We start from the raw sequence: 12267 nt of genomic DNA on the forward strand, positions 1-12267 counted from the left end.
TTCACACCAAGAAGCCAAAAGAAAGGGCTCCTAGCACTGACTTTTAAAATGTCAGCTTTGGGTGTTGTGGGATGCTGCGTTGGGTGGGGTCCTGTGAGCTTGATGATTTCAGGAGCACCTAGGCAGGCTTGGGGAGCCTGGAATCCCCATGGTGAGAGGACCAGACCTGTACAAAGCTTCCCTAAAACCTCTCAACGTGGTTCTACAATCTGGAAACCCTACTGGACATCTCACCTGCTTCATGACCACCTACTCCTGAGGTCCCGGACTCAGATCAACAGGCACACTCCCCCATGGCTGTAAAAGGTGACATCAGGGGAGCCCTGCTTCTATTTATAGCCCTGGGTGTGGCCCTCCCAAGGTTGGCAGTCAACCCAGAGAGACCAACAGCTCTTACCAGGCACTCAAGAATGAGTGCTGGGAGAGTCATTCCTGAAAACACCCCAGGTTCTGAGTATCTAAGAGTCCTTTTCTTCTTGGGTTCTACCCTAGAGGAGAGGTGTGCCCTCTGGAGAATGTCACCTAACCTGTCTGTCTCTACCTGACAGGTAAACTGGAAGCATCAGTCCTACCCGCTGGGTTTTCTTGGGGAGAGACTCTTCTATTAGAGAGGGTTTTGACTTAAATGTATCTGAAACTCCACAGACGCAGCTGTCTAGTGCCATAGGCTCTGGGAGATACTGTGTTTTTCACCCCCTTCTGTGGCCAGGGAGGTAACTGGATGCCATGGTTCTAAAGTCACACAGTTTCCATTCAAGCCCTTGAAAGTTCCTTCTCCGATAGTTTAGAAAAGATCTCTTTGGCCACCTGCCTCTTTCGCCGCTGGAGTGAGTGACTTGTCTTTCCCCTGTCGTGTCAGAGTCCCTATGATTTAGGAAGAACGCTAACCATTTCCTGCGTTGTGGTGATGCAGCTTCTTTATTTATAGGAGCAGAACTGCTGTGGACAGGGATCCATCAAGGTGCTGCGGTCACGGTTTGCAAAAACGCCAGGCTCGAGAGAGTTCTTAAGTGTACAGCATCCGGGACTGTACCTTAAGGAAACGAAAGGAAGACAAACCCTATTCTGGTCTGGTAGGAATTGTTTCTGTTAGAGACAAGACCTCACATTCACTCTGGTCTCAAGTTTAAACCTAAACATCTGCAAGCGAGACCACAGCATCCTTACGGAGTGTCAGTGGATCATTTACCAGCTGTGAAGAAACATGTAAATACTCCACTGCTTAATTTTGTTGTTTGTTGGTTTAATAAGTCAGGACAACCCCCTGCTCTAATAAAAAAAAATAAAGTTTGATTCCGTCCCAATTTCTTGGAACTGTCTGAGGGAATCGGAGACAAATGTGACATGGAAGGCAGGATTTGAGCTGCAGGAATTCCGGGGCTGGCTCCGGAATCTCCGGGAATAGCCCTGCAGCGAGTGCCGACGCCCGGGGAGGGTCTAAACTGGGCTCCGACCGAATAGACTGCGTGGGCGGAGCCTGTGAGCAGAGGTGGGCGTGGTCGTGCGGCGGGCGTAAGGGCGTGGCCTCGGAAGGAGGGGCTAGAGGGAGCCTGGCGCCGGTGGCGGGAAGGAAGTGCGCGGGCTGGAGTGTGCTACGTTTGCCCCTCCTTCCTTCCCGCCACCGGAACTCAACTGTGGCGGCAGTCTTGGCTAACTGCTCCTGCTCGGGAAGGGCTGTAAACTGCACGGATTGTGTTTCTTTTTCCTTCCCTCCGCTCTTTCCGGAAGGTGAAATGTCGAAGCGTGCATAGACCCACCTCCAGGGTCCAAAATTCCACGGCCACAGGGGCGCATTACTCTCCGGACTCATTCGTTAAAGCTCTTTCTTGGGGTACGCCTGTGTGGATGGTTATCCCCAAAGGGAAGAGTGAGTGCTCTGGGGTTGTAACTCAGTTGGCAGAGGGCACTTTCCCAGCGTGCAGAAAGCCTTGCGTTCAATCCTCAGCCTTGCATAAACCAAGCGTGTCCGTCTGTACATGCCTGTACATGTAATTCAAGTATTGGAGGAGGAAGCTGGAGGTTCAAGGCCATTCTAGCTACATAGCTAGATTAAGACCAGCCTGGGCTACCCTAGACCCTGTCTGTTAAAAATCTTTGGTGTTTAACTGGTTCTAAATTGGTATTTCGTGGGAAGGAGACCTTTTTTTTCCACCCTCAAGGCACAGAGCTTAACGGGGTCCTGAAGCCCTGTTTTACCCTCCTAAGACTTCTGGATAACACTCACCCACATTAAACACCCTGAAAACTTATTTTTATGTCTCTTATAGAGCCTTGGCTCTGAATCGACCTTCTCGGTGTTGGATGCTGCAACCCAGCCCCTTGATGCAGTGCGAATCCAGTCCAAGGGAAGAGGAGATCCCGTCCCTCTTTTGGGGTTTGGATCCTGTGTTTCTAGCCTTTGCAAAACTCTACATCAGGGATATCCTGGAGATGAAGGAGTCCCACCAAGTACCAGGTATGTGGCCAGTCAGCCTAATGGATGCTCTGTGCTGTCCAATGATACAGAAAGCCGAGGCCTCGGGGCATCTGGAAGAGCCTTGCTGAAGTCTGAAAGTTATCAAGCCTCAACCCTGGAAGGAGTTCGTTTCTGGGCTTTTTGTGCAAATTAAACAACAATCTAAAGTTTTTAAGTTTAAGTTTGAGGGTGAGACCTTTGCACTGTGCCTCCTCCCCTTCAAACCAGATGTAATCCCAACACTTGATAGGTGGAAGTAAGGACGATCAGGGGTTAAACTCCAACCTGGGATACATAAGACCTTTTCTCAATTTAAAAAAAAAAATGCTAGCGGGCATTGGTGGTCCACATTTTTAATGCCTGGAACTAAAGTTACAGACAGTTCTGAGCCACCATATGGGTTCTGGGAATTGAATCCGTGTCCTCTGGAAGAGCAGTCAGTAATTGAGCCAACTCTTCAACCCCTGCCTTTTTGGGTGTGTGTTTGAGATAGGATCTCTTCTGTGTAGCCCTGGCTGTCCTAGAACTTGCTCTGTAAGCCAGGCTGGCCTTGAACTCAGAGATCTGCCTCTGCCTCCTGAAGTGCTGGGATTAAAGGGGTGCACCACCACTGCCCAGCCACACACACACACACACACACACATTTACTTTTTATATTCCAATCCCAGTTCCCCCTCTCTCCTCTCCTCCTGATCCTCCCTCTCCACCTCATCTCCTCCTCAGAGAAGGTAAGGCTTCCCCTAGGAAGTCTACTGAGTCTGTCCCATCATTTCATTGAGGCAGGACCAAGGCAGCCACCTGTATTTTTAAAAGCAAGGACTTTTGCTGAAATTGGAATGTATCAATTCAGGTAGGCTGGCAGGCCAATAAACTTGAAGGATCTTTTTTCAAAATCTCTGCTTGGTCCACACAGTGTTACAGGTACGTGCAGATAAGCTGGGCTTTTATGTAGATGACTGTGATCAGAATTCAGACCATCATGCTTGTGCCGCAGGCATTTTACTAGCCGAGCCATGGCCCAGCTACAGTTTTAAAATTAGAGTACTGGTTACTAGAGATACAATCATCATATCTAAAAGTCTAACAAACATATAGGTTACAATAATTTAAGTGGTTGTGGTTATTCCTTCAGGAGTTAATACTGTGCTGGGTGAGAAGTTTGCTTAAAGTTATATGAGGAACATTTTGTGAAGCTTTCAAATCAAGGACCTTCCGAATGACAAGGTTTGAGTCAGAAAAAAAAAAAAAAAAAAAAAAAAAAAAAAGGCCAGGATCTCAAATATCCACAGTTTGAATGAGATGAGGCTTTATGAAGTTTGTTTTACGTAAGGATGGGTATATTTGGATGACCTTCTTCTAAAGCCTTTTGTACAGACAGAATTCTTTCCACCACATCTTTTATCTTTACTTCCTACTTATTGTTGAACTTGGTCTGTGGATTTGTCCCCTAACTGGATGGCAGCCAGCCTCCTCTGGAGTTTTCTAGAATTATCTGGTGTTCTTTATAGCTCATCTCTTTGGGAAGAAATTAATTCACACCAAATGCCAGCCTTGCTTAAAAGGTCTGTGAGTGAGCAAGCAGGTACCACAGGCATCCCTGGAGTTTAACGCTCGCTGTGGGCAAAGGATATGCTGGTGTGTTAAAAGAAATTCAGTGAAAGCCAGCCTGCTGACCTTTACCCTCTCTGGTGAAACTGTTTCAGAATGTTCATTTGTAAGAGGAATTCTCATGGATGAAACAGGCATGGCGATTTTAGAATGGTTTTCTTTAGACTATGCTGTTGGTTTCCAAGCTAGCCGGTTTTATCTTGGCTTGGTTTACCATAAAGAGAATACTTGTGATCCAGCTGTGGCACACAGCTGTAGTTCCAGCACTTAGGAAGTGGAGGCATGAAGCTCAAGAGTTCAGTTCAACGACATTAAAGGCTAGCCTGGTTTACATGAGACACTGGCTCTAAAAAGAGGGCTGTGGTGATGTACACCTCTAATCCCAGCATTTGAAGGGTTGCAGAAGCAGGCAAATCAATGTGGGTTCAAGGCCAAAAAAATAAAGACAAATAAATAAACCAAATCCAAAACAAAAAAGGTGCCTGTGGTTCTATAAAATTTAGAAATATTTAAATGGCAAAGAACATCTGAAACAAAATAACAAAGGTTAGCAACAACAGAAACAAAAGTGTTCTTAGTAATGAATTTGCTTGCCCTTTGTCCTTGGTTCTGGCCAATAACCTTAGTCTTTGGAATTTCCTGAGAATAGGAGTGTCTTTTTAGTGGAGATGGGGGCCATGCCTTAGTTTATGCCTATGGAACTTGTTATCCTGGGCTGCAAGTCCAACCTTATTAATAGACAGTTGGAAATCAAAGAGAGACCCCATCAGCCTGACTCCTGGAGGTTGAGGTCATTCACTCATATGACCAGTGAATCAATCATGCCTACACTATGAAAACCCATTCAGGCCCTGAGGTTTAGACTTGAATGGGCTAGTTAAGTATATTGTGTCAGAGGGTGATGTGTCCTGGAGACTTTAAATTTTCCACACCTACCTCTGTGCCTTCTTTATTTGGCTGACTCTGATGTATGCCCTTTGCTATAAAATTGTAATCATTAAGTATGACACCTTCCTGAGTTTTAGCTAATTATCAAAGGTAAAGGAGTCACAGAGACAGCTTTATAACAGGCGGGACAGAGGATCCCAGCAAAGCTTGAAGCTAGGAGACTGCCCTAGACTGGTGAAACCTTACTGGGTACCATTTGGTTTGCCTTGTGAAATACCATTGCCATAAATCTGAACTTTGGGTTTGGCTGGTAGAAATGTGAAAGTTGTGTGGTATTAAGGTGGGTTCTTTGTTTGCTCATTTGTTTTATGCATTAAAAATGTTGCTTATGTGTGGAAGATGCCCTTCCTGTAAGATAGGATTTTACTGTATAGCCTGCCTGACCTGATACTTACCATGTACACCAGCCTGGCTTTGAACATTTTTTTGGTTTTGTTTCTTGAAACAGTGTCTCTTATAAAAGTACTTTTGGGTGGGTGGGGGGGATGAGACAGGGTTTGTAGCCTTAGCTGTCCTAGACTCTCTGCAGACCAGGTTGGCCTTGAACTCAGAGATCCTCCTGCCTCTGCACCCACTTCCCCCAGTGCTGGGATTAAAGGCGTGTGCCACTGACACCCACCTAATGAAAGTACTTTTTAAAGAGAGAAAACATAATATCTTCCTTCGATCGTGGATGTTTGTGGACGGTGGCTTAAAATCTGAGTCAAGTTTGCCATTGACCTTGGCACTCCAAGCCCCCATGGCTTAGCTTCTTCTTGGGGCTCTGAGCATACAGGAGCTCTTGGATGTAACACAAATACTCTGGGTCACCTGAGCATCTGTGGGCAGCTACATGGAAAAGGCTGGAACACGAGCTTGAGTAAGCTAGTGCATCTGTTGGATCGTTTTCTTAGTGTGTGGAATCGGTTGTCATTTTTTCCCTCTGTGGACTGAGCAGCCAGCCAGCACCCTGGAGCTGCGGAAGAGAGCTAGCTCACTGTGGTGAGGGAAGTGGTTCTCTCTGCCTCTCTCATGTCGAAAGCCTGCCTTCATACTCTGTGGTTCGTGTCTTAATATGCTTTGAGAAGTTTCTTCTGTGTTTTTAAGCAGTGTATTTCTTCCTCAGCCAGTTTCCTCTGAGTTCCTCTACCACCCCCCCCCCCCCCCCAATTCAAACCATCTGTTGTTTGTTTGTTTCTGTAGTCCTCTATTGTTCTGTAATGCTTTCAAGCGTTTCTTCTGCTGAGTCCTTTGGGACTAGAAAGATTTTTTTTTTCAGCTCAATGACTACTCTTGAAAGTGAGCCATTGTTACTCCCCAAGGTAGACACTTCTGAAGTCCATATTTATCCTTCTTCAAGGAGGTATAGTATGTTCTCAAGTGAAAACCTGTTCATATTTTTATTGTTGCCAGATGCAGTTTATTACAAGAGGATTGGTGACCTGGGGACACTGGCTTGTGCATTAGTCTGGTCTTCTTACTGCCTTTGGAAACATAGACGTCTGTCCAGCCCCTCTCCCTGTCTTAAAGATCATAAGATTTCAACTGTTGATTGCAGATCTTGTCATGCCCAGTCAGCCCGTGTTTGTGAATGGAAGCAGCTCTCTCCCAGGGGTGACTGTAACCTGGGCTCTTTCTTCATGGGGCCTTGCCATCATCAGCCTCTGACCTGGATTGCCCTAAGGCTAGTCCTCTTTAGAAGCACCCACCCACCCACACACACACAGAGGGGCCAGGTCCAGGCTGAGTTTTCTTTCTCCAAGCCACACTCACTTTCCTAAATGTCCCTCTGGAAGACAGCTTCAGTCAGTCCATCCCATCATCCTCCCTTCGTGTAGATCCGGAGAACCAACCATTCCTCAGCAGTGGGCAGAGTTGAAAGGTCAAGCTATAGTCTCCCATTGGCTTGAAATCCAAAGGTTGTTACCAGCTGTGATGGGAGGGAAGAGTGGCCAAATTGTGAACCCCCTCATAGTGCTGAGGTTAGGCCCCATCCCTCAAAGGTGACCAGGCCCTGCACTACTGGGAAGAAAAAAAAGCCCAAGATCAGGCCACAAAATCCCACCAATCCCTGAGCTTGCCCCAAGATCAGGCCACAGGATACTTCCAATCCCAGGCCATTCTGGAAAGCTCCACCTTCTTCCCCTAGGAAACCCTATCTAAAGCCTGCCTTCCCCTCAGTTCTCCGCTGCCTCTCAGCAGAAGCAGGCAGCCTCGTGGGTTTTCCCTCCCAATAAGTCTCTTCTGTGAGGTTTGTTGTGCTGTGTGACTTTGTGGTGTCCCTTGGCTCCCAACTGCCAGGAAACCTTTCCCCTCTTAGCTGTAACACTTAAACACATAAACGCCTGGAGTAATCACAGCTTCTCTGTTTACAATCCACATATGTATTTACAATGGAAAAGGCCATTTGAAAGCATGTGTGGAGCTAGAGAGATGGCTTAGAGTTTAAGAGTACTTGCTGTTCTTGCAGAGAACCCAAATTTGGTTCCCAGGGGCACCCAGTTGGCTGATAACCCACTGCCTCTAACTGCAGCTCCAAGGAATGTGACCCCCCTCTTCTGTGAATACTCTCATCCACATATAGATTCTTTAAAAATAATGTATTGTCTTCAAAAATAAGACAGATAAAAATGAACATTTTTATCTCTATACTATATACATGTATGTGTTATATATGCACACATGCGTGTGTGTGCGTGTGCGTGTGCGTGTGTGTGTGGTTTGCATCTATCTGCAGGTAAGGAATGCAGGTGCTATGGAAGGTTGAAGACAAAGAAACTACTACTTAGGAACAAGAGGTCCACACGGAGTGTGAGTGGGATGTGGAGGACTCTGAAGCAGTCAGGGGCCTCCGGATTGAACGCTGGAATTAGGCACTTGAAAGCCCCAAGGTCTGTGTTTCTGGGTCTGGAAAAAAAATGCTGGGTGTCGGTGGCAGCTCTCCCTCAGTTTTCTCCAGTGACAGAAGCTTGCTTCCCAGCGTCTATACAGCCTGCGATTTGCAAGCAGGATTCTAAGACGACTGGAGCTGTGGTCAGCCACCCCCAGGGGACCGTGTGTATGTTTACTCCGCACTGGTTCATGGAGATGATAATTGGTTTCCTAGAAAAGTTGTGGTTAAAGAAGCCTCGGGGATGCCGAGAGGGCTCAGAGGTTAAGAGCACTTTCAGCGAACCCTGGTTTGATTCCCGGCACCCATATGGTGGCTCACAACAATCCATACCCCATAGGGGATCCAACAGATATGTATGTGGTGCACATACGTGCATGCAGGCAAAACATTCATACATGTAAAGTAAAATAAATAAATCTACAAAAAACAAAAACAAAAACAAAACTTCTTAAAGCCTTAGCCTCCTCTGCAGTCTCTCGGATGCAGTGGTGTGCTGGCTTCACTGGGTGATAGCTTTACTTGGGCCCTGTGAGCCTTATTCTTAGAAGCACAGTTCCAATTCACAGTGGAAAGTGAATTACCCAACCCGAGCCGGTGACTCTGTTCTTTTCTGTTGTGCTGGTTCAGGCCCTCAAGAGCCCAGTTTTCTGCTTCTGCCCCTTGAAAAGGCCATGTCACTTCTTGGAGCCTGCCACATGTCAAGGACTGACTCTTAAGGTTGGAATTTGGACACGCAGCATGCCACTGACATGTGGTACCCAATGTCCAAGAGACATTTAGTGCAAGAAAATGCATTTGTGTTATCTAAACTTCTTTCTCTTGGTTTTTAGGTGTATTTATTTACAACAGGCATCCAATAAGACGGGTGGATATCATGGGAACTGTCATCAGCGTGAGAGAAAGAGACACTTTCTACAGCTACGGAGGTAAGAGCCATGGTCTCTAAAGCTGAATTTATATGGATGGTCCCTTGCTCAGCTGAGAGTTGAAGGTTTAGCAGCCCTCACATTTGCAAGCAGCTGGGCCGTCATGAAACTGAGCGAGCGCTCTGTTGAGAGGCCCTCAGAGTTCCGTGTGTGGACAAAGTAAAAGAGGCCACAGATAAGAATGATGCTGGTGCCTGGGAGGGCTGGGAAGAGTTGAAATGCAGCAGTGCAGGGTCACTGGTCGGAGAAGTCACCTGACACCCTGTGCAGAGCCAAGCACTGGACGGTTTACAGTGATCCCTATGAGAAGAGGCTCAAAGAATGCAAAAATAGACGTGTTTAGAAGAGTGTAAATATCATTTAAAGATTTATATTCAGAACAGTCAGGGAAGAGGGGAAAAAAACCTTTTTGTTACTCAAGATGTAAATATCTGTTATCAGACTTGCCTGCTTCTCATGATGAAAACTAACATAGTTTTCTGTAGTTTGGACACCAAAGAATTGCTCAAATCTGTTTTAGTATAAGGGGTCTTGCTTTTGGGGGGGGTGGTTAATATATCTTTTTCTAAAAGATCTTATTTTCTTTCCAGTTATGTGAATATGCATGCAAGTGTGTGCGTGATTGTGTGCATGTGAGCCCAGGTGCTTGAGGAGGCAAGAACAGGGTGTCGGATCCCCGGAGTTGGAGTAGTGAGCAGCTGTGAGCCACCCAGTATGGGTACCTGGCACCGGAACCCATCTCTGCTCCTAACTACTGAGCCATCTCTCCAACCCAATGCAAGCATCTTCATTTGTTACATCATTGCATTAGCCGAACAACTCCAAGATTCTTAGACCTAAGAGGCCATGCTAGATGTTTGCAGGGAAGCATGATTTGAATTGCAGACCTTTGCTCTGATTGTCATCATTACCTTTTGTGGCATTGCCTGCAGGTTTTTTTGTTTTTGCTTTTTGGGTTTTTTTTCCCCCTTGCTGTACTTGGGGAATAGTGGGAGCTGAACTTTGTGTTCAAGAACATTTGGTTGACATTGTAGTATCATTGCATCTCACCAACATCTGCCTATTTTCCTGAAGGTGAGTGTCCTTCTGCTTATAAAAGCAGGGTTGGAGAGATGGCTCAGCAATTAAGGGCACTGGCTGCTCTTCCAGAGGTCCTGAGTTCAATTCCCAGCCACCACATGGTGGCTCACAACCATCTGTAGTGAGATCTGGTGCCCTCTTCTGGCCTGCAGGCAGACATGTGTGCAAAATGCTGTATATATAATAAATAAATCTTTAAAAAAAAAGAACATTTTTTTTAATTAAAGAAAGAACATGCATGAGATGAAATCTCTCCCTCTGCAAATTCTCTCTCTCTCTTTCTCGTGTGTGTGTGTGTGTGTGTGTGTGTGTGTGTGTGTGTGTGTGTGTGTGTGTTTTAAACCTTGCCAGGCATTGCTTTCCTGATTCTCTTTGCTATATTTTACCAAAGATGTTGGTCCTGTTTTTCTCTAAGACAACTCAGCAAGCAGGCACTAAACTCCTACAGTATACCCAGCTGTGGGCAAGTGCATTGTCTGTTGTACAATACAGTGCTATTCTCCAAATCCCGGGGTGATATAATCATGTCTTTCAGTTACAATGCACTTTTTATATTCATCATTTCATATTATTCTCCCCGTTTTGTTTAGAAATAGGAAGGACAAGTATTTCCACTTGAGAAAGCTATGACTCACTTAACTTTCTCAGGTTCTGTTGGGAGAGGCTTATGAGCCCATTTGATGGCTTACTTGCCCCCTGTGTGTGCTATTGTCTGCGTAGAGCTCATGTAGCTTTTCTCTCCCACATCCCCCTTTTTCTCCAGGCTGCCCTGACCCTAGTCATCTGGAGTTGATGTTTTCAAATCAAATAAATGAGCCTGTTGGGGATTCCAGTGCTGGCCTGAGAACTGGGTCTGACTTAGGCTAACGAGACTTCACTTAACACATTTCACCAGCATTTAAGGCGATATGTTTGGCTCCAGGAAGCCTTTCCCTCCAAGTGGGTGTTGTGAGAGCATGACATGTCTGTGGGCGACAGGAGAACAGCAGTATGGAAGTAGTTAGGAGCAGAGAGGCTGTGTACTTTGGTTTGTGTGGCCCGTTGAAGCAGAGAGCCGCTTTTCTCCTCCTGTCTGCAGGCCCAGCGTGGCTGTCCTCATGCCCGCCTCTGACTCACTGGAGGCGAGCACACACTGACTCATCCTAGTATCTCACTGGGGAAGGATGTGGTATGGCTTTGCAATGATTCTCCACTTCTAGGCCACTCAGCAGCAGGCCGCGGGAACCGTGCTACATGAGAAGTGGCAGACCGGAGAAGTCGGGGTTTGGTGGCCGTGCCCATAGGACACAGAGCCCCTGGCAGCAGCTTGAGCTCTGATGTGGCTCTCGAGAGGCTGAGGTTAGACCAGGATCCCCTAGAACAAATGTTCACCATTCACTTCCAATATAAACAAACACTCCGAGCCAGCTGCCATGGTTCCAAGCCAGCTGCCATGGTTCCTGCCTGTGACCCAGCACTCATGCAGCTGATGCATGCAAAGGACCCCTGCAAGTTTGGGGCCAGCCAGAGCTACATAGTGAGCAGGAGCCAGCCATGGAGTGAGACCCTGGGTCTTTTCGTTTTTGTAATTTAACAACTAATGTTCATATTGAATGTAGGCGTCTTCCCACATACTCCAAAAGATTCTGCTACTAGCATTTACTATCTTAAAATCATTTCTATTGAAACACACTGTTCAGTTTTTACATATGTTAGATTTATAAGGTATGGGGATTTGTATTTTACAGTGAGGCATGCGTATCTTTCAACAGTAAAGACCCATCATTATAGCCCGTTAGTCTCATACACTATGTTGTTTCAGTTTACTAAATCAACTACATACATGTTTATAAACATTCATGTTGTTCCTATTTTCTGTTATAAGCACTACATCAGTGAGCAGTGTTGTGCAAGATGTAGACGTCTGTGCACTTGTTCTGTCTTCCTCTGTGGGATAATTCACTAGAAGGAACTGCCAAGTCAAAGGGTGTGTGCACTTCCAAATCTGATGCTTGTTCCCAGTCTTGCTGTTTAGAAATGAGCTGCTGATTTATCCCCCAGTCGTAGCCAGCGAGGGCATCAGTATCTCTTTGGTGGGTGTGTGTGTGTGTGTGTGTGTGTGTGTGTGTGTGTGTGTGTGTGTTGGGGATGGAGCCCAGGGCTTCGTGCACGGTAGGTAAGAACTATATGACTGAGCCATGTCCTTACCCTGGTTATCAGTATTTTTAACTGTCAGTGTAGAAGCTGAGAAATTATTTAAACTTGATTTCTTTGGTGGCAATTAGTGGATTTAGCATATTGACATGTATTTATCCATTTGCCCCTTAACGCATTTTGCATGCGTGGCACACCTCTTTTCCTTGACATTTCTTCTCTTGTGGTCTTGGTGTTTCCCTCAG

At 46.2% G+C, this 12267-nt stretch overlaps 1 protein-coding gene across 1 annotated transcript in view; it reads left to right on the top strand.

Moving 5' to 3' along the window:
• The first annotated feature begins 1711 nt into the window (after positions 1-1711).
• Positions 1712-12267, top strand: part of Stn1 (STN1 subunit of CST complex) — a 32815-nt gene continuing 22259 nt past the window's right edge. Inside the window, exons 1-3 of the mRNA XM_051200096.1 lie at positions 1712-1831; positions 2268-2455; positions 8714-8809. Coding sequence (XP_051056053.1) covers positions 2302-2455; positions 8714-8809 — 250 coding nt within the window. The 5' untranslated portion in view covers positions 1712-1831; positions 2268-2301. The remainder of the gene's footprint in view (positions 1832-2267; positions 2456-8713; positions 8810-12267) is intronic.

Source organism: Phodopus roborovskii, unplaced genomic scaffold (genome assembly GCF_943737965.1).
Source record: "Phodopus roborovskii unplaced genomic scaffold, PHOROB, whole genome shotgun sequence".
In the NCBI taxonomy this organism is placed as follows: Eukaryota; Metazoa; Chordata; class Mammalia; order Rodentia; family Cricetidae; genus Phodopus; species Phodopus roborovskii.